This window comes from Typopeltis vanoorti, chromosome 17 (assembly GCF_054136105.1).
Source record: "Typopeltis vanoorti isolate ZY-2024b chromosome 17, IOZ_Tvanoo_1.0, whole genome shotgun sequence".
In the NCBI taxonomy this organism is placed as follows: domain Eukaryota; kingdom Metazoa; phylum Arthropoda; class Arachnida; order Uropygi; family Thelyphonidae; genus Typopeltis; species Typopeltis vanoorti.
Genome location: NC_143565.1, coordinates 102,144,589 through 102,172,094, shown reverse-complemented (window position 1 = coordinate 102,172,094; position 27,506 = coordinate 102,144,589). Strand labels below are relative to the sequence as shown.

Genomic DNA, 27,506 nt, shown 5'->3' with positions numbered 1-27,506 from the left:
TTAGAGCTAAGTGCAAATGTTGAGTTTACAATTATACTTGATTTTTTTTTTTTTTTTTGCACATATTGTAAAAAAAAGATTCATGAAAGGGTTCAGTTTGGATTGAATATCACACACACATACAAAAAAACCAACTGTTTTGATATATTTCATACAGATGTAATAAAGAATCTAAAAAATAAGAAATATTATAAGGAGGCAGAAGGTTACAAGTGAGGTCCCACAGGGCTCAGTACTGGGACCTGTATTGTTTAACCTTTATATCAATGACACTGTCAATGGATTGCAGGAGGATATTCAGTTGTTTGCAGATGATGTGAAGCTGGGAAGGGTTATTAGTAATAGTGCAGATGCGGTAGCCCTGCAAGAGGATTTGAATAAACTAGACAGATGGGCAAATGAATGGAGATATCGGTTTAATGCAACAAAATGTAAAGCCTTGAAGTTTGGAAAAAATCGATGGGAGGCTGCATACTCGATTGGAGGAGCTGTACTGGAGGAAGTAGGGGAGACAAGAGATCTGGGGTGATGATTGATAAAAAAAACTGAAATTCAGGGAACATATTGCAAATGTGGTGAAAGTAACCCAGATGATTGCTGCAATACTGAGAAGAACGCTGACCTGCAGAGATAAATGAGTTATCATTCCACTGTATAAGACCCTGATCAGACCACACTTAGACTATTATTCTCAAATTTGGTCTCCAGGATTTGAAGGTGATAAATTAACTGTGGAAAGGGTACAGAGGTGGATAACAAAGATAGTTTCAGGACTGTACAATGTTAGTTATCAGGATTGGCTGAGGGAATGTGGACTGCAGAGTTTGGTAGTAGAAGAAGGAGAGGTGATATGATTGAGACTTTTAAACTGCTGAGAGGTAGTTACTTTCACTTGTGGAACAGCAGAAAGGAGTGATGACAAGGGACCATCCCTGGAAGTTGCAAAGGGAGGCTGTGAGCAAAAGGCTGAGGAGTGGTTTCTTTGCATGGAGAGTGGTTGAACTGTGGAATGCATTGCCTGATAGAGTGGTGAGAGCAAGAACGGTAAATGAGTTCATGGAGTGGTATGACAGACTTTGTGTTTCCTGGGAAGGACCTGCCATGAGTCTTGACTGCATGGAGACCTGAATAATAATAACAGTAATAATAATAATAAAATTGCAGCTATGGAAAATGACCCAAGAAAATAAGTATGCAAGCTGAAGTTCTGCTACAATCTAATGTTGCTGTTTGGAATTATAGTCAAAGTTCTGAGGACAGAATATTATGTATGTTAATTACATGCATTCTTCTGGTCAATTTGCCTATTTTGTGGGATGAAAAGCTGAGATTCTGGCAGGAAAAACCCTGCCACTTCATATAAAACCAGCTAACCCACATAGACTGTTATTACATTTGCAAGAATGACTTTTTTATTTATTTTTTTTTTAAAATCCTACCTGGAATACTCAGTAATGAAATTCTTCTGTAATTCTCACATTCAAGTGTATTTCCCTTTTTATAGATGGATTCTGAGAACTACTCCAGTGAAATAGAATTCGACCCTGTGACCAGGACATCTGAATTATGCAGCATTGCCATGTATAACTTTTATACTTCTATATTTAAGCATTTCTAGTCAAATATAATCTACTCCAGCTGCTTTCCACATTTCAGGTTTCTGATGGCTTCTCTACCTCAAGAACTGAGGTAACCTTTCAAAGTAATTACTCCAGACATCTAGAATATTTTATGTTCTTTTTTCATGTTACCTTTAACATCTTTAATTTCTACAGTACTCTTTCCTCCCTTTCTAAGTTTTCTCAATAGCCTCCAGAACATTTTTCCACCTTCCTGATATTTATCTTCTATAATTCTTTCCTTCATAGTGATCAGAATACATCTTAAGAATTATGGAAACAACCATGTTAGAGTAAAACTTCAGTTTAATATAAATCAAAATAATCACTTGATGTTTTGACCTTCACATTAAGATCATCATATGTGTATCCTCCAGAAACAAGCTGCACTACAATCTACATGGTATGCTAAAGTTACTGGTCAACTGTTAAAACTATTGGCCTGACCTCTGGTGAAAAAAAAAAAAAAAACCTTACTACATCAAAGCGAGATTCCTCTAATTATTATCTATTAGGCTACAAAATTATATTAAGCTAGAGAGCAACATGTTTACACAAAACACTTAATCATATATATATATATATATATATATATGAATAAAATATAGATTTAATGACTATAAAACCGAGATAACATATAAAGATTTTAATGATAAATACTACTAGTTTCGGCATATGGCAGCCTTCTTCAGGTATTTATAAAGGAATACTAACCATTGAATTATTTAAACAAACTGGAAATTACAGGTACAAATTGCCTCACATAATCGATACATAAAAACGTATTTTTTCAAGTTGTTCCAACTGGCGTGCCATTGTTTATTGCAATTGTGCGTGCAGGTTCACATGAACGCCAATATTGAACAACTACAGCATGGCTATCTGGGATGTTATAACTTAAATTGTTGTTTAAGTGAACCGGGTTCAGCAGGATTTCTCTTGATTCTACAATTTTCCTCTCAAACTCATCATCACAGCGAAAGATATTTTCTGATCTATTCCAGCAAACGGAGTGGCTTTGTTGGTTATCATTAGGATTATTTGAAAAAAGAATATGACTAGATAACACTGTTGCATGGGATCTTTTGTAAGAGATGTCACTCTTATTCTCTTCTATTCTTTGTTCAATAGATTTGTTTGTTTGTCCAAAGTATGGGATATTGCAATCGCACCACAATTTATATACTCCAGGGTAACTAAGGTTGTGATGGGTAGGTTTTGGATGGCTGATTAGAGAACGGATTTTAGGAAGTGTGGTGAAGAAGGTCCTGATATTATATTTTTTAAGGACTTTAGCTATTTTTTTGGAGACTGTGCTAATGTATGGAATGGAGATGCTACCTTTAAAATTAATAGTCTCTGTTGTGCACTGCCTAGGAAGATCCAGAAGAAATTTCTTAATTGTTTTTTTCAGAGTATCCATTTTGTTTAAAAATAAGAGTGAGGTGATTCATTTCTTTTTGTTGTTCATCTTGTTCATTTAAGAGGGAACGTGCTCTGTGTCCTAAGGTAGATATGGTTCCAAGTTTTTGTGGTGGAAAATGATGAGAAAGATTATGCAGATATATATTGGTATGCGTAGGTTTTCTGTACATAGAGATTTTTAATCTTTCAGAGCATCGTGTAAGCATAACATCCAAGAAAGGTAAGGAGTTATTATTTTCTAAATCAGCAGTAAATTTTATATTAGGATGTTGGATGTTTAGATGACGAAGAAAATCTGTGAGAGATGTGTGCCCGTCATTCCAAATAATGAATATATCATCAACATATCTTTTCCAAACTTTTGGTTTAAGTGAGAAGGAAGATATGGCTTTCTTTTCAAAATCTTCAAGGAAAATGTTAGCTAGCACTGGAGACAAAGGATTGCCCATTGCCAGGCCTTGTTTTTGTTTGTAAATGGAGTCCTGATATCTGAAGTAACCAGAATGAATGCAATGCTTTAATAAAGTGAACATTTTTTTGGATAATTTGTCCTGTAGTAATGTAAGTACCTCGTCTGTAGGAACGTTAGTAAATAAAGATATAATGTCAAAACTAGCTAAAATGTCATTTTCATCGATGGGAATATCTTTAATATGAGAAACAAAATCTGTGGTGTTTTTGATGAAAGATGAAGATTTATTGGAGAAACACTTGAGGTACTTTGCTAAATATTTTGAAAGTTTATATGTAGGTGAATCAATTCCTTCCACAATTGGGCGAAGAGGGGTGTTTTCTTTATGAATTTTTGGAACTCCATAGATGCGTGGGATAAGAGGATGTAGAGAGCGTAACGAGAGGCGAACATTATGAGGAAGTTCACTCGCAGTCTTTAACAAGTTGTTTGTACGGTTTTGTAATTCTCTTGTAGGATCTTCCTGAAGAATTGAATATATTGAATTCACAATTGAATTATTAATTGAAGTTAGTACTACTGAAGTAATTGAAGCATTTTGTTGTGGTAATCTTCGGAGTTGAGGATGACCGTGGAGTTGCCTTTATCTGCAGGTAAAATAATAATGTTGCTGTTCTGTTTTAGATTTTTTAGAGCTCTTCTTTCAGCCACTGAAATATTATCTGTTGGAGGTTTGGCATTATTTATAATGAAAATCGATTCAATACGAAGAAGCCACACGACTACAAAATAAGAATAAATATACTCTTATCAAGAAATTTAATAATCTAATAAGGACACAAAACAGATCTGGTCATAGTCGTATTAATCCTGAAAAGGTAGTAGTGAACAAATCTTCTCATATGTTAACGGATATTCTTAGCAAAGGTCTCAATTTTATTCCCTCACCAAAATTTATCCCTAAAGAATCTCTCCTTACAAAAATAGAAAAAGCAAGTTCACTCATTCCTAATCATTTGGCGAAACTTCTTCGTATTGAATCGATTTTCATTATAAATAATGCCAAACCTCCAACAGATAATATTTCAGTGGCTGAAAGAAGAGCTCTAAAAAATCTAAAACAGAACAGCAACATTATTATTTTACCTGCAGATAAAGGCAACTCCACGGTCATCCTCAACTCCGAAGATTACCACAACAAAATGCTTCAATTACTTCAGTAGTACTAACTTCAATTAATAATTCAATTGTGAATTCAATATATTCAATTCTTCAGGAAGATCCTACAAGAGAATTACAAAACCGTACAAACAACTTGTTAAAGACTGCGAGTGAACTTCCTCATAATGTTCGCCTCTCGTTACGCTCTCTACATCCTCTTATCCCACGCATCTATGGAGTTCCAAAAATTCATAAAGAAAACACCCCTCTTCGCCCAATTGTGGAAGGAATTGATTCACCTACATATAAACTTTCAAAATATTTAGCAAAGTACCTCAAGTTGAAAGTTTATTTTTCACTTGGTTAGAGTATAATAAATTTAGTTTAATCCTTTATCCAAGTGTGAGCAAACAAAGTTTGCACCTGAAAGTATCTTCAGGACTGGGGTAAGGTGGTACAACACCAGGGCAACTCGTTGCAAAGGTGGAGCAAGCTACCAACACTCCTGTCTCAGTATCTCCTATAATGCAAAACACATCTCCTTGCGGATATGTCTAATGTTATGCATTAAGGGAAGGGCCACTACCCAGACTAGTTTCGACCTTTATTGAGGTCGAATGGGAGTTCATGCCTTTCATCACTGGCCTCTTTAGATTTAAAAAAGTTGTGCTGAGAGTCAGCTTGATAGTGAGAGAGGAGGAGAAAGATAGAGTGGATAGCAGTAGATAGTTAAAAGAGGCCTCAGTCGATCTACTTGGCCTGACTTAAATGTCAGCACCAAGCAGATCTCCGACATTATCTCCCTCCATCCGTTCTTTTCAGCTTTCCCCAGTCAGTCACCTTTTCAGGTGTCTGCCCGAGGAAAGTGGGGAAAAACAAATGAAAGAAGCACCACATGAAAAAGAGGAACTGGTAAATAACCTTTAAAATTACATATAACACTTTGTAAGAAACTAGGAAAATTCTGAAATTTCAACCGGAATGACCAGTTTAATACTGAGAAGAGCGGAGGCAGAGCCTGGCCTGGGTGATGCAGCCCACAAGGAGCTGCACCGCCTCGGTGTAAGCCTTCGCAGCCCAGGTTCTCAGGATACCCCCTCCTGTGTAGAATAGACATAGACCTTTTTTACAACAAAAATTCTAATCTGAAAGAGGACAAAAAGAAGAAAAAACAAACCAGATTTATTTATTTATTCCCCCCCCCTCTGGCAGATCGATACTAGGAGTCGACTGACTTGTTAGGCTAGGTTTAAATCCTCCTGCTGTCTATTGTTGTGGGTTTTAATGATGAGATCTGCTAATTTGTCTCCACGGACGTGGTTTAGCATGTAGAGGCCTCTGTGCAGTGCTAGTCCCACGTCGTCCTCTGCATCGATAAGACCAATGATCTTTTCAGGAGTGATTTCATCTATATTATCGACAAACACGTCGTTCCATTCTGCACTGACGACTCTTGGCCCGTTTTGTCCTGTGAGTATCAGTTGAATGTCTCCGAATGTTTCTATTGCTTTTCGTAGTCTCGCCTGCTCCTCGGGGAAATCTTTTAAGAGATGCAATATAGGTGCATTGGCCTTTGCGTGAGAGAACTTTGTGGGTTCTGAAGTTGACTTTATTTTTCCAACTTCAGCTGGTTTTGGTTTTTTTATATTTACTTCTTCAGGGCTGGCTGGCCTCTTTTGTGTGCTTTCTGCATTGTTGATTTCCATATCTACTGCCTCCGTGTCTTCGTCTATTGTGACTGCAGTGATAGTTCCTTTTTGTTGGTGCTACTGGTTATTTTCGGTTGCTACATTTGTAGTGGCGGTTTGCTCGGTGGCTGGTTCTTTCTGCCTTTTGTCTTTCCTGCTTGTAGGTTTCTCTATTGGTGTATTCGGCAGTGTTTCAGACGTGGCGGCATGATTCTTTCTTGTTGTTCCCTCATGTGCGACCTTCAGGGTAGGGAACTCATTCTGTTCTGTGCCAATGACATTTTTGGCTGTTGCTTCCGTGTTGGGCATAATACTGCCTCCCAATTTTTCGGCCAGGTTTCTGTCCGGACAGGTGTCCACCTTATGGCCGTTAGTGCCGCATTTTAGGCATGCTGACTGGCACTGTGCTACTGTATGGCCCGCTGTTAGGCAGTTCTTGCATATTAACTTCGGGCACTGGGCCCCTAGATGAGTGAGGGCGCCGCATCTAAAGCATTGCCTCCTTACTCCGGGTAACTCACCATTACACTGGCCGATCCTATCCTCACGAAATTCGGAATTTCTGCCTTCATCATGACGGAAAAGGTGACTTCACCAGATTTCCATTGTGGAATCTCAGCGTCCGTGCCAACTTCGATATCCCGAACAGCTCCCCATTTCGAGAAGACTTTAGTTATGATGTCATTGTCTTCTTCTAGGTATTCAAGCGGAAAACGATCTATTCTTACTCTTTTGACAAAGCTTCCTACCACAAAAGGTTGAAAAATTTTTGCCTCGCACTCGACTCCTTTCAGAAGTTTTTTTCTAGTAGCAGCGTCTTTGCATACAACTTGAAACCTTCCCCCCCCATAAGGGGTGAAACCGGAAATATTGTCTGCCCCGACGCAGTCAATAATAGCCCTCGCAAACGTCCTCTGGTGAATACCAGTATCTATTTCGAACCCGAGGGTTCTTACCCTCGGTAAAACTGAAGACATTATTTAACGAAAGAAAGGAAGAAGACTTTCCAAGGATAGTCTATTCCTATAAAATAGCGGAATGCCGTGTATAGGCCTAAAAAAAAAAACCACAAAAAGAACAAAGGAATCTTACCAAGGCAGGACTTCAATCGGAGCTCTCTTTTCGGTTCTCCTAAACTGTTGCTGGAATCCGCTGGAACAGGTTTGAAGAAGGACTGGAACATGGAGCTTTCTCTCAGGGCCGCTGAAAAAGGTCTCTTCAGTGGGAGCCAGGCCCAAGCTGAGATACCAGGCAGAAGCATTTGCAGGTCATCTCCACCTATAGGAGTTGCCAAATGGTGTGCCACCCTTTTTTAATAAATTACTCTGGATTTAGAGAAAGATGTTGAAAGTTTATTTTTCACTTGGTTAGAGTATAATAAATTTAGTTTAATCCTTCATCCAAGTGTGAGCAAACAAAGTTTGCGCCTGAAAGTATCTTCAGGACTGGGGTAAGGTGGTACAACACCAGGGCAACTCGTTGCAAAGGTGGAGCAAGCTACCAACACTCCTGTCTCAGTATCTCCTATAATGCAAAACACATCTCCTTGCGAATATGTCTAATGTTATGCATTAAGGGAAGGGCCACTACCCAGACTAGTTTCGACCTTTATTGAGGTCTCTTCGACCTGCGAATGCTTCTGCCTGGTATCTCAGCTTGGGCCTGGCTCCCACTGAAGAGACCTCAATAAAGGTCGAAACTAGTCTGGGTAGTGGCCCTTCCCTTAATGCATAACATTAGACATATCCACAAGGAGATGAGTTTTGCATTATAGGAGATACTGAGACAGGAGTGTTGGTAGCTTGCTCCACCTTTGCAACGAGTTGCCCTGGTGTTGTACCACCTTACCCCAGTCCTGAAGATACTTTCAGCCACAAACTTTGTTTGCTCACACTTGGATAAAGGATTAAACTAAATTTATTATAAAGTACCTCAAGTGTTTCTCCAATAAATCTTCATCTTTCATCAAAAACACCACAGATTTTGTTTCTCATATTAAAGATATTCCCATCGATGAAAATGACATTTTAGCTAGTTTTGACATTATATCTTTATTTACTAACGTTCCTACAGACGAGGTACTTACATTACTACAGGACAAATTATCCAAAAAAATGTTCACTTTATTAAAGCATTGCATTCATTCTGGTTACTTCAGATATCAGGACTCCATTTACAAACAAAAACAAGGCCTGGCAATGGGCAATCCTTTGTCTCCAGTGCTAGCTAACATCTTCCTTGAAGATTTTGAAAAGAAAGACATATCTTCCTTCTCACTTAAACCAAAAGTTTGGAAAAGATATGTTGATGATATATTCATTATTTGGAATGACGGGCACACATCTCTCACAGATTTTCTTCGTCATCTAAACATCCAACATCCTAATATAAAATTTACTGCTGATTTAGAAAATAATAACTCCTTACCTTTCTTGGATGTTATGCTTACACGATGCTCTGAAAGATTAAAAATCTCTATGTACAGAAAACCTACGCATACCAATATATATCTGCATAATCTTTCTCATCATTTTCCACCACAAAAACTTGGAACCATATCTACCTTAGGACACAGAGCACGTTCCCTCTTAAATGAACAAGATGAACAACAAAAAGAAATGAATCACCTCACTCTTATTTTTAAACAAAATGGATACTCTGTAAAAACAATTAAGAAATTTCTTCTGGATCCTCCTAGGCAGTGCACAACAGAGACTATTAATTTTAAAGGTAGCATCTCCATTCCATACATTAGCACAGTCTCCAAAAAAATAGCTAAAGTCCTTAAAAAATATAATATCAGGACCTTCTTCACCACACTTCCTAAAATCCGTTCTCTAATCAGCCATCTAAAACCTACCCATCACAACCTTAAGTACCCTGGAGTATATAAATTGTGGTGCGATTGCAATATCCCATACTTTGGACAAACAAACAAATCTATTGAACAAAGAATAGAAGAGCATAAGAGAGACATCTCTTACAAAAGATCCCATGCAACGGCGTTATCCAATCATATTCTTTTTTCAAATAATCCTAATGATAACCAACAAAGCCATTCCGTTTGCTGGAATAGATCAGAAAATATCTTTCGCTGTGATGATAAGTTTGAGAGGAAAATTGTAGAATCAAGAGAAATCCTGCTGAACTCGGTCCACTTAAACAACCATTTAAGTTATAACATCCCAGATAGCCATGCTGCAGTTGTTCAATATTGGCGTTCACATGAACCTGCACGCACAATTGCAATAAACAATGGCACCCCAGTTGGAACAACTTGAAAAAATACAACGTTTTTATGTATCGATTATGTGAGGCAATTTGTACCTGTAATTTCCAGTTTGTTTAAATAATTCAATGTTTATTAGTATTCCTTTATAAATACCTGAAGAAGGGTTGCCATATGCCAAAACTAGTAGTATTTATCATTAAAATCTTTATATGTTATCTCGGTTTTATAGTCATTAAATCTATATTTTATTCAAATGTACAACAACCGAGTAAAAGCTGATCACCACACATATATATATATATATATATATATATATATATTAAAACAAACTAGTACGAATGGTGGCAAATAAAAGCTGGTATGGAAAAAGAAGGTACAGCCATGGGCTCACCACTATCCCCCCAATTGCTAACTTTTATATGGAAGCTTTTGAGCAATGTGCTCTAGATTCTTTTACTTGAAAACCTACAGTTTGGCTTAGATATGGTGACGATGTTTTTGTTATCCAGCCACATGGCTGCCAAACGTTAAACAGATTCCTTAGTCGCCTGAACAAACAACATGAGTGCATATAATTTACTATTGAAATTGAAAATCAGAACTCGCTTCCTGGACACACTGGTCACATGTCTTCCCACAGTTGTCTATCTTTCACTGTTTACCAAAGCCTACACATACCGGCCAATATATATAAATGCTAACTCATATCATCACCCTTTACAAAAACTTGGAGTCATTAACACCCTTAAAAACAGAGCTATAACAATTTGCTCTAATCAAAAAGCTCTTAAACAAGACTTACAAATTATTGGCAATACATTTATAAATAATGGCTATAGCAAAAATACTATTAATAAAGTTCTTCATAAAATTTCATCAAAAAATAATATAGATTACAGTAAAACTATAGCTATCCCATACATTAAAGGGTTATCAGAAAAAATTAATAGAATTCTACATCATTATAATCTTAATGCCACTTTTAAACCACCTATCACCTATAAAATTTAAAAAAATATTCAACTCCCCCTAAGGATCCTCTCCCCCCCCCATTGGCTCACCCTGGAGTTTATTGTATCTATTGCACCTGTAACTTACCTTATATTGGAGAAACTGGACATGCAATCCCTATCTGTAAAAAAGAACACAAACAGCACATTAAATTTAACAATTTTGGTGAAGCAGGCCACTCGGATCATGCTCTTAACACCTACATCAAATTGATTGGAAAAATACATGTCCCTTACATTATACAAAAACCTGGTATGAACAGAAATTTAAAGAAGACTATGAAATTTTGATTAACCACCCTAATCTTAACAATAATGGTGGCATAAAAATCCCAAGAATTGGATGGCACACATTCAGCCCACTTAGTTCTTCAAGTTTTTCAGCAAACCCTGACTTTAGGACTCTACGCAATTTTTTCAGCTTTTACTGGTCATCATCCATACTGGTTTGTTTCAATTTATTATTATTATCATTATTATTACGGGCAACTCCAGGGAGTCATTAGACTCATCGAGGGAGGCCCCAAATCATTTTCATCACAACTATTCGACATTCATACAGTATCTATCATACCTCGCCTTAAACTCATTCACTGTCACAGCATCCACCACAGACTCAGGGAGCGCATTCCACTCATTCACTACTCTAAAAGTAAAGAACCCAGCTCTAACACCTTTACTAACCACACTTTTGCCCAGTTTCCATGGATGTCCCCTAGTCCTCCCACAACCAGCCCTGTTCTCAAAAATATCTTCTGAATTAATTTTATAGAAACCCTTCAGTAATTTGAATGTCTCAATCATATCTCCCCTCTTCCGCCTATCAACCAATTTTTGCAACCCACAATTCCTCAACCTGTTCTCATACGGTTCATTCCACAGACCTGCTATCATCTTGGTCACTCGCCTCTGGATCCTCTCCACCTCCTCCCCATCAAGAAGAAACCTAGGTGACCAAATCTGAGCACAGTAGTCGAGATGAGGTCTTATCAAGGCTCGATACAGAGGAACAATAACCTGCTTGTCTCTGCTTGTCAACGTATTCTTCAGCAACCAAGTGATTTGATGAGCTGATTTGGCCACTTTTGCAATGTGTCCCCTAAATTTCAATTCCTTATCCACCAACACTCCTAAATCTCGTGCCTCATCAATTTCCTGGAGCACGGTTCCACCAATGCAGTAAACTGCCTCCCATCTTTTCACCCCAAAATGCATAACCTTACATTTTGCCACATTAAATTGACATCCATTCTCCCTAGCCCAGACCTCCAATCTATCCAAATCATCCTGCAAAATTTTGACGTCATCTGCATTCACTATTGCCCTACCCAACTTCGCATCATCCGCAAACAAATGAACTGTTCCTCTCAGATCCTTTCCTATATCATTTATGAACAAATTAAACAGCAGTGGTCCAAGAACAGATCCTTGTGGTACACCACTAGTCACAGGCCGTCTAGTGGACTCTACTCCTGAGTAAACCACTCTCTGATATCTCTCCGTCAACCACCCTCCTATCCATCTCACCAACCCTATGTCCATTCCCATATGCTGCAATTTACTGATTAGAATTCCATGTGGTATCCTGTCAAAGGCCTTAGCAAGGTCCAGCAGAATCACTGTAAACCCATTACCCTTATCCAGTTCAGCCGTCACTGTGTTATAATACGTGAGCAAGTTACTGAGGCATGACCTACCCTTCACAAAACCATGCTGTCCCCGATACAGTATCCCATTTTCTTCTATCCAATCTTGTATTTTCCTCTTGACTATTTTCTCTAAGACCTTGATAATGATTCCTGTTATGCTGATTGGCCGGTAATTTTCAACAGCAGCCTTGGAACCACCTTTGTGCAGCGGAACTATTTTCCCCTCTTTCCACCCCCTTGGGACTGACCCAGTCCTGAGGCTCAAATTAAACATAATGGTCAAGGGCACTGACAATTCTTTGGCCGCTTCACGTACGACACGAGCTGGTATACCATCCAATCCCACAGATGGTATTGACATTGAGGTTCTGTAATAGACTAGTTACCTCTACCTCATTCATCACAATTCCAGTATAAGCTGTTGGTTCCTCCATTTCCGCAAAGCCACCACCTGGATGATATACTCTTGCAAAGTGCTCGCTCAGTAATTCCACAACATCGACTGATTCAGTTACCTCCCTACCCTCAGCATTTTTTAAGATCATTCTACCATGAGCATTTTTCCTTTTACTTGCAACATATTGAAAAAACTGTTTGGGATTCTCTTTAGCCTGCATGGCCAATTTCCTTTCGTAATCTGCTTTTGCTTTTCTTACCACCCTTGTTACCATCCTGGCCTGAGCTTTATACTGTTCATGCACCTGATGGTCACCCTTCTCCTTAAATTCCCTCCACAATTGTTTCTTTTTTTGCAGCTCAAGCTTAATAGTGTTATTCATCCATTTAACCCCTACCTGATTTATTATTCGGACTCTTGGTATACAGTCAACCATTGCCTCCTGCAAACAGTTCTTAACCACCTCCCATGCACCATCAACATCCAGCCCTTGCAGTTTTACATGCCATGGCATTGAGCCAAGCACACACCTAAACTTGTCATACTTACCAGCCCGGTAATTCCACATATACCCTGTCTTAATTGTAAATTCGACTCCTTTAGCCACCTCCCAAGTCATGACCTTATGGTCACTCTCACCAATTGGTGGCAACATGGTCATGTTCGTTACAGCTACATTCTCAGTTGCAATTACTAGGTCCAGCACTCTCTGCCCCCTGGTATTTTCCAATACATGTTGCCGTAGATAGTTGTCCCTTAATAACTGCATAAAATCCAATTCCTTCCTCCCATGTGCCCTCTCCTCTTTCCAGTCAATGTTACCATAATTGAAATCACCCATAATAATTACCCTCCTTCCATTCATTTCTTCTATTTGCTTATGCATACTATTCCCACCATCCACTCCATCACCCGGTCTATAGCAGCACCCAATTGTATATTTTGTTCTGCTAGATTGTATCTCACACCAAACAGCCTCAAATGTGCTTTTTTCCCCATCCTGCAGTTCAACTTCTATACTCCTTGGCTGAAGCTCATCAGCTATCATCAATAACACTCCTCCCCCCTTTTTATTCACCCTGTCACTCCTGAACACGCTATACCCATCACATTCAATCCCACTAGCTTTATCATCTTCTGTCAGCCATGTTTCACTAATACCGACAACCTGTGGCCTGGAAGTGCCAACCATGGCCAAAAACTCTTCCTTCTTGTTCCTAATACTCCTGGCATTAGTGTACATGAATCGCAGAAGCCCATTTGTCCCATCCCTACTTTGATTCCTTATACTAATTATCCCATTCTGATTTGTTGTCCGTCGTACTCGCCCGGGCGTAATATACTCATTCATACACTTAACTGCCCCCCCTAAAGTCTGCATATCTACTCCCCCCCCCCTTAATAAATCTAGTTTCCCTGAGTCTGTACATCCACTTCCACATCATTCATCAACACTCTTTCAAGTCTCCGTACACCAACTCCATTCAAATGTAACCCATCCATCTTATATAAGTCCTTTCGCCCATCGAACTCATTCCACACATCCACAAATTCCACACCACTCTCCATGCATAACCCACGCATAAAGTCATTGGCAATTATGGCCCTCCTTCTAAACACTTCGCTGTCATACCGCGGTAAGATACTCACCATCCTAACTCTCTCACTCTTCTCTTTTGCTACCTCAAACAACTCCCTCACATCCTCTATCATTTCCATTTTGTCCTCTTTCAAATCATTCGTTCCTGCCACTATTATCATCTCTTTCACCCTCTGTTTTTGCAGTCGAATAGATTCGCTGACGTCCTTTTTGTTCGCACCCGGCTGGTATGACTTCGTTAAACTCTCAATTATTACGCCTCTTAATAGCGAATCCCCATACAGCACTCACTCCTTCATTTTATTGACGTTTATGTACATTCTATTTTTTGCCGTCACAGACTTCCGCCGGTTATTTGTCGGTACGTTCAACACACATTTTTGCATACGCTCCAGTTGTCGTTTGGCTCTGTGTATCGCGCCATGTAAACGGGCAATTTCGCTACTCGCATTTAACTCACCATTTTCATTATCGATCAAATCATCCATTCCTTCGGTGTTTCTACCTTCATTTACACTTTCAGCGACGCTCTCACACATATCTGGCACTACCACGCAATTCTCTAGTACACCGCCATTTTCTACATTCTGACTACCGTTAACGATATCAGTCTCGATACACGAAACACGCTTGAAGTCCTCATTCTCTTTACACTTTCTACACATATTAACTCCACTATCACTTTCTAACCAGACTCCTACCGCTCTTCACAAGGCATACATCTCACAGACAGCACATTGCATAAATTCTTTTACATCAAAACTCTTAAGCAAGCATGGCGACCTGGCCGCCATTTTTTTCTTTATCGGTGCCATGTGTACGCTATCTTTTCTTAAAAATAATAATTAAAATAACAGAAAACACACAAAAATTGCACAGACACACCAAGAAACAAAAAGCAAACAATACTACTTAAAATTCTGGTAAAATATCTAATGTTAACACAAAATAATACTGATCTTTCCAGGAGCTCTCGACAAGCCGACGATCTAATCCGTGCGACACCAAGCGATTTATATGTATACTTATATGATTAACTTTTTTGTGTGAACATGTTGCTCTCTAGCTTAATTTAATTTTGTAACCTAATAGATAATAATAACAGGACTCTAGTTTTGACGGTTGACCAGTAACTTTAGCATATCATGTAGATTGTAGTGCAGCTTGCTCTTGTTTATATGTGTATACTCTAGATGATGAATATAAAGGTTGAAACGTTGAGCAATTATTTTGGTTTATATTAAACTGAAGTTTTACTTTAACATGGTAGCTGTTTCCATAATTTTAAAGATGTTATCTTCTATAATCTTACCAAAGTTTTCCAATGACTTGCTTAGCTGCTTTTATCCAGTAGTTTGCTCTCTTACATTTTTCTCTGTATTCTCTCAGAGTATATGCTGATTTACTTGCAAGGAACTTTCAACATGCTTTCTTCTTTTCCATGACTGTCTCTATCTATCAAGGTGATTTTTCTATCCTTGCGGATAACTTCACCACATGCTTCGGTGGCTGAATAAATCACTTTTCTTCAGAATTTTCCAATGAACCTTTGAAGGTTTGATTCTTGCCTTCAAATTTTTTCATATTTTCTTTAATAATATTTGTATATCTGAGTCTGCAATCATCTCTGAAAGCAGCTTAACTTTGATTCTTTTTAAAACTTTCTTAAATGATTTTCAATATGATATTCAATTCTGTCATACTCAAAACTAATGGTGATCACTTCCTATTTCAAATCCCCCATATACTCATCTGTCCTGAACAAACATGAAGATACTGCTATCAACAATAGCATAGTCAATGAAACTGTTAGGGTTAGGTGACTACATTTGGTTGAGACTTGTTTTTTTGGTAATATGTTATAAGTGAGTGAATTCGCTATAATAGTGTTTGCTATAGTAAACTGTAGTATTAAATCTAATGGAAGGAAGCAAAGTTTATACAGCATTAACATTAGAACAAAATCCTCAAGAGCATAATGCCTTTGATGCTCTTATAGAGCCACTGTACTAAATAAAACAAATCATTCACATCTCTGTACTGTATCATCCAATCATAAGGGATGTCAATATTAAAATAATTCTCTTCCAATACTTATATAGGACATTGGGAATTTAAGTTATCTCCTTATACAATACATTCTGGATTTTATCCCAATAATTACTTACTCCTTCATTAAAAGATTATTTCCTTAAACTAACTTACAGTGATGATTCTTTCATTAGTTTAAAACTATGTTCTAAACTATGTATCCAATTTCTTGGAAAATGTGATAGGAAAGATGCAGGGACCAAAGAAATAGTTTATTATAATGGAAGGCCTACTTACAGTGAATTTCCTTTAGTACTACACTGATGCTATAGTGCTTTGGCTGAGATTTTTTTTAGTGAATGAGTGATTTCACTGTAACAATATTTGTTAAAGTAAACATCAACTGTATACTTCTACCTATTCATATCCTTAATGATTTATATAATCAGTAACATTCATCTTATTACTAAAAATTGTAAATCTACAAAATCCTTACAGGATTTTCTCATACAAGTGACCAGAACATTCACATTTCTGATTATTTGAAAAGAAATCACAAATACTACCTTGATTTCTTAAGGTAAACATTCATTTGCTTTGAGTTAATAAAATATATACAGAGATAGATCTTGCCATTGAATAGGCTAATCCTTTTCCTATGACGGAACACTTCACAAATCCTGAAATTTTAACAGAACCCCTTGGTTAGAGTTGAGTATCATCCATCTCGTATTCAATGTAAAGTTAAGTGCACACTATTGCCGCAGCAGGCTGTATCGCATTGCAAAAATGCAACAGCACACACTACAGGCATGCCAGGCCGCAGCGCATTCCATTGACCTTGCTTATGACCGCACGTTTTCTAGAATAGATACCTAAGTACTTCCTTGCGCTTGGAGGTGTCGACAATTGCGGGCAGCTGTCAGCCAGCGGCTGAGTCAAGGCCAGCACGTGCTGGCTTTAATAGCACAATCCACACACAAAGTGAGGAGAACCTGATTTTCAAACATGTTTGAACTTGTCGCAGCATTTAAAACCATTCCAGGCTCATATTAATTTTGATAATTTTTCACAGAACATGTATTCACTTTCTTCAGAACACTGGTGTACCATGGAACATAGTTTGGAAACACTACTAATTAATGTATAGAACAATAAGCATGATTAAATTTATTTTGATGCTAAGAGATGAGCTAGTTTGAAACTTTTTAATGCAATGATTTTGAAGATTAATCAAGTATCTTGTATTTGGGAAATGTAATTAATGCTCCTGATTATGTCTGCAAACTGCTTGTGCTACTATAAAATGTATCTGTGTGTTTAACTTGCTCTCTGTTTTGCAAGCTGTAATATTAAAATTTCTAAATTTTGAGAAAAGTGATGAAGAAATTCATCCCTATTTGACAGCAACATACACAGTAAAAATAAACTTTCACATCTTGAAGGGAATTATAATTGTGAGAAACTTAACAGTAAACAATAAATGAAGCAGAATATATCCTATTAATACCAGCAACCTTCAAGAAATTTTCAAACAAATTATATAATAACCTCAAATTTTCTCTAAATGTGAGAGAAAAGAAGGACATCCTGATCACAAAGTAAATGAAACTAATGATATTAAGTTTATATATAAAAATAATTCTGAAACAGATGCTATGAATAAATTAATATAAAATTAATGTTAATAAATATACCTTGCAGTACAGGTTTTCATTTTCATACTGATGTTGATATTTGCACATATTATCTGATGAGTGAGGAATGTCATCACGTTTATGATTCATACTTTTTGTACACCTGGCACTAAAAAAAAAAAGCATTTGTTATACCTTCCTTCTGTAGTCAGTAAAATAAAAATAAACACTATAAAACCCTCATCCTTAAAGGTTTCATCACCATTCTCACAGCAGTGATGAAATTAATTTTAGGAAGTAGATATAGAACAAAATTGAGAATTCTGGTTAAGAAACAAGAAATCTGTTTGGCATTCTCTGTCTGTTCTGTCTATGTGCACATATAATATGCAGAAAAATAATTTAATGAAGCATTCCATTATTAAGTTAAGCAAGTGCAAATCCAAGTTTCAGAATATATTTTTATAATGCATATTACTTTTTAATTGTATGTAATTTACTCTACACATAAAATTATATAAATCTGTCAGATCAGTGTGACCCCGTGGAGGTCGCACTGATCTGACAGATGCATGCATATTGTTTAATATATTCTTACGCATATTCAGTGCATAGCTTGGAGGTCATGACTAGCTGCGCGTGCATATGTTACGAGTGATATTCTACACTATTTGTGCAGTCAGTTTTGGTTTAACACATGTTATCTAAAGGTGTGTGATATTTCATAGTAAACTGTATCTGAGAGATACCACGAATTCCAATGTCAGTATAGTATTGATTTAGTTGTTTTTTTTTATTTACTGTTAAAAATGGCTGTAAAAATATATCAATTGGATAATCCATCAGTTGTTGAAGAGATTCAGCGAATGTTACTCAAGTCCAATGATGAGGATAGAGGCGAAAGTGAAAGTGATATTTGATAGTAAATTGTGTCTGAGAGATACCACAAACTCCGATGTCAGTATAGCATCGGTTTAGTTTTTTTTCTTTGTTCAATAATTTCTTGATTGTAACTGAAAATAAATAAACCATCATGCATTATATTTGCAATGTTTTTTTTTTAAGTTTTATCGCATTTTAGCACATACTAGTAATGAATGTATCTCTCAGATACACACGAACTACGCTGCAATTTCTTCACCTGCAACCTCCGCAGGGTTAAAGAGCTTACTCTCACAAGCAAAAACAATAGCATACATAATCACTGCCATAAACTATCCATGTATCCACAAGAGGCATCCAGAATATTACAAAGTGCTAATAATTAAGTTTGTACCGACTAGCTTTCTACCGACAATTTTCTGACAAATTAATGTTATTTGTCAGGTCTCAAATATTGTCATATCTTACATTTCAGTGTTCTAACTATCAATCTATTAGTATCTCGGGAGTAACTGTAAAAATTTTAGACAAGTTAATAAGTACTTCTATACAGAAATGGGCAGACAAACAAGATGTACTTTTCAAGGAACAGCATGGGTTTACTAAATGGGGGTCATGTTTGAACAATTTCCTCATATTTTATAATAATATTACAGCTGAGTTGGATAAAGGGAATGGATACACTATAATACTATTGGACTTTGCTAAGGCTTGGATAGGATAACAAGGGGTTTGGAATATAAATTATTAGCTTGGATAAGTGGGTAACTGATAGATAAGTATCAGAAAGTGGTATATGGGGATGCAAATCTTCCAGATTTAAGGTGACCAGTGGTGTGACTCAATGATCAGTGCTTGGCCACTAGTTTAAGCTTATAGGCAGAGCAATCAGAGATGCTAATGATATACAGCATTTACAGAATGATTTGAATAGGCTGGATGTGTGAGCAAATGATAATGGTTTGTCAATTCAATGTCAAAAAATGTGAAGTTGTTATGCATTTTGGAGTGATGCCATATCCAACAGCATATTATATTAGTGGGATTATACTTGAAGTAACTAATGAGGCTAAAGATCTTGGAGTTATGGTGGATAGAAAGTTGAAATTCATTGATCACATAACAAAAATTGAAATTGCAAATACAACTCAGAGGACAACTCTGATGTTGAAACACACATTGACATAATGATATGGAAGTCATTTTGCCTCTTTACAAGGCCATGACATGACTGCACCTGGCCTACTGTCCACAGATTTGATCTCCTGAGTTTCAAAGAGATAAAGGAGCTGCAGAAAGGCAGCAAAGAAGAGTTACAAAGATGATGATAGACTGTAGATCACAAGGATAGATTGAGTATATGAGCAGCAGACACTGGTAGAGAGACGAAAGAGTGACAACGTGATAGAGGTCTATAAACTTTTGACAGGGTGTTATATGATATTGGTTGATAAAATTTTCATTATATGGAAGGTGGGGAGAGAACAAAGAGGCATCTGTGGAAGTTAAGTTTGTGTGCAGTTAAGAAAGGGATAAGAGCTAGAGCTTCTCTCACAGAAGAATGAGGGAGTGGGACAGTTCCTGCTGAACTGGTGAGTCTTAAACAGTATGCAATAGGTACAATAACGGTGCACAGTCTTTCAATAAATAAATACATTCTTGTGTTTAGCTCTTTAAAAAAAAATATAAAAACAATTTCATTTATCATTTTCACAAACATCCTGCATGGATGTTTGTGATGAACAGTAGATGACGTTGGTGTAGATGATGATGGTAGTTGCGGTTTGTCGTAGTTGGTGGATTGAGTGGTGGAGATAGAAAGTAGTAGAGTAGGTGCCCTCCCTCGATGAGTCTTGGACTCCCTGGAGGTTTTATGTAATAATAATAATAAAAAAAAAAAAAATTTCATACTTGCATGACATGCACTGTGCTGGACAACTGAAAAATATCACAGGGAATGTATTTGGAACTGTTTTTTCAATATCTCCACTGAATTTATGTTTATGAGCTTCTCTTAAACTCACATGAATGAGTTTAAGAGAAAGTATGACAGGTGGTGTGGTTGATGTATGGCCTTTCTTGATGAGTCCTTGACTTCCTAGAGTTCTAATAATAATATTTACAGCTCAGTTGTAAATATGAAACTCCAGCAGATATTTTGTGCTTTATTTATAGTATAGAGATATATAGGACAAATTAATTTCATCCATGTATCATATAAGCATAGTGTCCAATGGTTTTCTCTTGCACAGTATGGGTAATAGAAAGCTATGGGCACAACATATGTAGATGAAATCTGCATTAAGTTCTTTGAAATTATTTCATTTAATGCATTGAGTACCATCGGGGCTTAATGTATAAATTTACCATCAATGCCAATAGGTTGTTAGTATTTTCTCTTCAAAAATATAATTGTTGATACATTTCTCACTATAACTACAAAATTTTCATTAGTAAAAAAAACGTTTTTAGAGCTTGTGTGACTGGTTGAAAGTTTCTAGTCCCACAAAGGTAGGGAGCCACCAGCTCATCAGAAGTGAATGACACTAATGCTGCACTAGTATCTTCATGCAGCTACCACAAGCCAGTTATCAACTTGCCACCCATGCCAAAATACTCTTAGCATTTTCTTTCAATAACATAATTCTTGCTCATTTTTTTCACTTTGTGAATGCATGTACAAAATGTTTAGTAAAGAAACAATAATCAAATTACCTTGTATTTGATGTATAGATAAATATTTCTTTAATATGCATCATCTAAAAGATATCTCCATCCTGCGTTGTATATATCAACTCCCAGAGGGGGGAAAAAATTAGTTTACACTTAAAAAATAATAATAATAATAAACCATTAAATGCCTGTTGATTTAGTTCAATCTTGGTGCCACTTGCTTCTAATAATCTGGATGCTCCATTCTCCTGTGGGTCAAGAAACTTTGAATCAGTATTATAAACATGCAAACTCTAAAATCATGCTAGTACAACTAGATGTTGCAATTTTTTTGTATTTATTTTACAAATCTGTTGCATTATTTCTCTCATTATTCACTTGTAAAAACTATTTAGTTCAATTTCATTACAGTTACTCTATGTCAATCTTCCCTTTCCCCATGTGAAATACTTGCATCAGCAACGAATTATCATGTAGTCTGAAACAATGTTCATTATGAAAAAATATGATATCAGATAACTTGTAGCTGGCATCCTAATATAGATGGCCAATTCAAAAAGCATGATTGATTCTTTAAATGCTACCTTTTCAAAGCCCTCCTGTTTGCAATCTTTAGTAATCTGACAATGTTTCGGAATACAGCAATATTATGGAATACCCAGAAATCATAAATCACCTCAGACACAGCATCTTCTGGGTCTGCATTAAGAATAAATGACTTCATCCCATCTTTTTTTTTTAAGTTGGTAATAGTGTCAGCAGTATCATGCTATTTCAAATATTCACTAATTCTCTGCACATCCCTGGCCTCTGAAAGATACAAATACATAAACGCTTCTTACACTTTACAGGCCTAACTGATAGAGTTGAGTTACCTTATGAGAATGATACTTGACCTAAATATTCTTTTTCCATTTTTTTTTTAGGTGGAGGATCCCAGTGACTCACAAAAGATAATTTTCCACTAGAATGTAAACCAGAAACATTACTTACTCTTATGCTAATGTCAAATTGTAAATTGCAAAAGTTTAACATTTTCTGCCTTCTACAAGATCTGACTAATTGTCTGAATGACAACTGCACTTTACAGTCAAATGCAACCCTTTTTACAGAACTCTGAAATCAAGAAATGCAAAGTAGTTAACAGTATATGTTACAGATTTCAGTCAAGGCTTTTGCACATATAGGGTAGAGAGGATGTATGTGAGAAAGAAAATGGGTTTTCCAATGGTTTGCAGAACTTCAGCCTGATCTTACTCAAACCATGAAAAGTTGGAGTTCCTGTAATCTATAAAATAATATCTCAAAAAAAATTAATCAAGAATAAGCAAACAGTAACATCTTTAATCGTAAGGTTCTACTGTTTGTGTATATGGATGTATTAATCAACAAAATACAAGGTATCAAAATGTAGAAAATATCAGGAGAAAAAATTTCCACACAAAACATAGTTTCCTTTTGAAAAATTAGATAACTTCTTCATTCTTGCATTAAAATAACATATGATGATGACTAACATGTGTAATGGCTGGCTGCATTCCTCCAATTACACTTTTTTTTTTTATGTTTGAATGATCATAAGATTCAAGGACTAAAACTTCATCTTCTACATACAAATATGACAATATAATAAAACTAGAAGAACATTCAGATTCTAATCTCATAGCTGAATAAAACAGTATGCAATAGGTATTATAATGGTAAATAAAATATATAAAAAAAATTTCATTTATCATTTTCACAAACATCCCACAATAGGCATAGATGTTTGCGATGATGAATGGTAGATGATGTTGGTGTAGATGATGATGGTAGTTGCGGTTCGTTGCAGCTGGTGGATTGAGTGATGGAGACAGAAAGTTGTAGAGTAGGTGCCCTCCCTCGACGAGTCTTGGACTCCCTGGAGGTTTTACGTAATAATAATAATAATAATGAAAAAAGTTTCATACTTGCATGACATGCACTGTGCTGGACAACTGAAAAACATCACAGGGAATGTATTTGGAACTGTTTTTTCAATATCTCCACTGAATTTATCATTCAATACCTATTAAAAAAAAACAGGAAAATAAAATCAGATAATTATTTACATTACTTACAAGTAGTGTGGCATTAATGAAATTACAGCATTATAACAAGGGCCACATTATAATAGTGATATAGCATTGAATGGATATAAAGTTTTATACCAATATAAATTAGTATATTATAAGAACTAGAAAGAATAACCAGGAATACAATTACCTAATAAGCAGTTTGCTTATTCTGTTCTTTAACTTACTGAATAGTTAATATTTATTGTGTCAAAAGTTCCTATTTATTTAGTGTAGTAATTCAAAAATTACTACACTAAACACCTCAATACAGATGAAGGCTCTCTCTCTCCTTTGGTCCTAATCATACTGAAGCAGTAAATTATCCCCCTTAGTCACTGTGATGGAGCCTTGTACATGCTTTGCAATCTCATGGTATTTGTTTTCACTGATGATGTCTTTCACAGTTGATCATGACATATTAATTTTTTTCAGTTTGCTCAATGATGTGAAGTTTTGTGTTCTAATCCATCAACTTTTCAGGTTTAATAATCTGGTTTCTGTGTGAAACAGATTCACTAGTATCACAAAATTTTCAGCTATTTCACTAAAACTTGTACAGTCTGCATGTATTTATCTAATTGCAAAGTGACATAAATCCTTCAGAAACTTATTATTAAGGTTGGAATGTGTAAATAATTACAGATAAATACATGAAGACAAGTCTTATATATATCGGGTGATCATAAAATAACGTCAAGTGTTCACAGCCCTCTAGTGAGTAATGTATTGGACGAAACACACCAATATTCGGTAGACGTACACAGTGGGAACATGGGGATTCAATTTAAGGAAAAAAAAATAGTACCAAAAGTCGCCAACAGGGGAAATTTTGACGCTGCCAAATTAATTTTAGTAGGCGTGACTAATGAATGCCTAAATGGCAAATGAGAGACAGCACACATCAATTTCATGACGTTTATTGTTAATTACAAATGAGGCGCAATATGACCTCATTCGCAAATGAGACAGCACACATCAATTTCATGACGTTTATTGTTAATTACAAATGAGGTGCAATATGACCACCATTCTGATGTTCCAGGAACTGCATACGGTGCAATTTTCCACAGTGGCTCGCAACATATCGGAATTGATTTGTCTCACGTGTAACGTTATTCGATCTTTCAAAGTTGGAATATCAGGTACATGTCCTTGATAAACAATGCTTTTAAGAAATCCCCACAGCCAAAAGTCACAAGGATTGAGATCAGGTGATCTCGGTGGCCATGACGTGGGAAATGCATGACTAATGATTCTTCTGTCAGAGAAATGTTGTCGCAAAACACACTCTACCTGAAGTCCGATGTGGGGTGGTGCACCATCCTGTATGAAGATAGTCGAATCGAGACATCCTCTTTGCTGAAGTTGTGGCAAAGTTCTGTAGCATATTGGCATACCTGTTAGCATTGACGGAACAGGTCGCTGGTCCATTTTGGCAATTTTCCTCGCCAAAATAAAAGTATGGACTGATGATAAAAGATGCCATAAATCTGCACCACACTGTGACTTTGGGCAAATGGATAGGCATCTGCAGATACACGTGTGGATTAGTTGCAGCCCAAATGCGACAGTTGCATGTTAATATCGCAGTTCAAATAAAAGTGCACTTCATCACTCCATAAAATCTGCCACAGCCATGCATCATCCACTTCCATGGACGCTAAGAATCTCAAAGATAAGTCGATTCATGTGGTCGCATCACCAGGGCACAATTCTTGAACACGACTGATTTTATAGGGGTAAAACTTCAACATCTGTAGTAGGATTTTCCACACCGTTATGTATGCGATATCCGTTTGCCGTGATATTGCTCGTGCACTGCTGGTACCCTGCACATTCATCATCTCCTGTTCCACAATAGCAGTTGCAACTTGTTGCTGATTGATTGGTTTGCATCCCCTGCCTACCTGCACTGCTAGAGTTCCAGTAGTTTGAAATCACCGAATCAGTTTTCGTAAGTTTGTTACGCTAATCGGGCCTTTTCATAAATTATTCATATGCCGAAAATCATGAAGACAAGCACTGGCATTATTGTTCCGCTAATAATAATTTGACTAACAAAGCACGCTCACGTAAGGTAAGAGGCATCGAAAAGCAGTTCGTCTACGAATGATAAGAAATCTCACAGGCTTTCCATTAATTGCATGATCGCTCACAAGAAATGCGATTAACGCAAATTAATGCATTTTACTCTGTAAACAGTGCCAAAATTTCCCCTGTTGGCGACTTTTAGTACTTTTTTTTTCGTTAAATCGAATCCTCATGTTCCACTGTGTACGTCTACTGAATATTGGTGTGTTTCGTCCAATACATTACTCGCTAGAGGGCTCTGAACACTTGACGATATTTTATAATCACCCGGTATATTAAAAAAAAAAAAGCAATCATCATGCTACAAAGAAAAAAAAAGTTTATTTTCTTAATTTTGACACTTTTTTATGTTGTGTTAGGATCATGAGAAATTTTTCTATTTTAAATAATCTGTCCATTCTGTTTCAATTTTAGAAAGACTGCATATATCATCCGCAAGGAGATGTGTTTTGCATTATGGGAGATACTGAGATAGGAGTGATGTTAGCTTGGTCCACCTTTGCTACGAGTTGCCCAGTGTCGTGCTACCTGATCCCAGTCCTGAAGATATTTTCAGGCACAAACTTTGTTTGCTCACACTTGGATAAAGGATTAAACTAAATTCATTATAATCTAATCAAGTGAAAAATAAACTTTCAACATCTTTCTCTAAATCCAGAGTAATTTAATAAAAAGGTGGCACACCTTTTGGCAACTCCTATAGGTAAAGATGACCTCGCCATTGTTTCTGCCTAGTATCGCCACTTTTGGGCCTGGCTCCCACTGAAAAGATCTCAATAAAGGTCGAAACTAGTCTGGGTAGTGGCCCTTTCCTTAATGCATAACATTATACATATCCACAAGGAGATGTGTTTTGCATTATGGGAGATACTGAGATAGGAGTGATGTTAGCACTACAAGTGCTAACATCACTTGTTACACTTGTTGCTACAAGTTTCCCAGTGTTGTACTACCTGACCCCTCCTGAAGATATTTTCTTCAGGAGGCGCAAACTTTGTTTGCTCACACTTGGATAAAGGATTAAACTAAATTTATTATAAAATAACAAAGGTTTTGATAAATATCTCTCATTCTTGCTTTCTTCTGAAAAAGGGAAAGAGAGAGAGCTGTCTTTCCCCCAATATTCCTTGTTTTCCAAAAAAAAAAAAAAACAGTGGGATCTATGTAAACATTTTCTGAAACCAGGAAACCAAGAAAACCAAAATTTTCATGTTGTTCTGATTTAAAACACTGAAATTTGAAATTAATTTAATCTTTCAAAATCTATATTCCACATGATTCATCATCATCCTTCTTTGCCAGTTTTATTTATGTTTCATTTTCTACTATTGAATATACATACAACCAGCAATATACAACCAGCTATGTCTTTTTAATTACTCTTTAATTATGGACTAAAATGTTATAAATTTTTCTATTAAGTGTTAAATGAAATACTTTTTTTTTTATAAGAAATGCTGTTGGCCTATAGAAATGCTATCCATGAAATGCTGTTGGCCTATAAAACTTTAGTGTCAGTACAATGGGCAGGCTAAGGGATAAATAATATGAAAACTCTCTTAGAGAACAAGAATTAAAAAACAATAACATGGGATAATATTTTTTTAACAATTTTCTTGAATATGCACACACACACATAAAAAGAGAGAGAAGTCCATAAAAAACTAACCTTTAGAGCATGATAAATAACACCGGGTCGCCTGGATGACCTGACTGTTGAATTTTGAAGATGTTTTCGGATTGCTGTTTTCAGAGACTCAAATGATGTGTGAGATCCAAAATTTCTTGTTCCAACATATTCCAGAGCACTATAGGCATCAATTTTAAGCTCCAATTCTTGAAATCGTGCCCTTATTTGATCTAATGGAGTTTTCCCATTTTCTTAAAAAAAAAAAAAAAAACA

General features: G+C 36.5%; 1 protein-coding gene across 4 annotated transcripts in view; it reads right to left on the bottom strand.

The window, feature by feature from the left end:
- LOC150097705 (zinc finger FYVE domain-containing protein 1-like) overlaps positions 1–27,506 on the bottom strand; it is a 184,496-nt gene that overhangs the window by 89,669 nt on the left and 67,321 nt on the right. For all 4 annotated transcript variants that reach the window (XM_090407405.1, XM_090407407.1, XM_090407408.1 and 1 more), the window contains exons 5-7: positions 27,273–27,484; positions 23,366–23,463; positions 17,922–18,030 (exon numbers count right to left, since the gene is read on the bottom strand). In XM_090407405.1, coding sequence (XP_090263531.1) covers positions 17,922–18,030; positions 23,366–23,463; positions 27,273–27,484 — 419 coding nt within the window. The remainder of the gene's footprint in view (positions 1–17,921; positions 18,031–23,365; positions 23,464–27,272; positions 27,485–27,506) is intronic.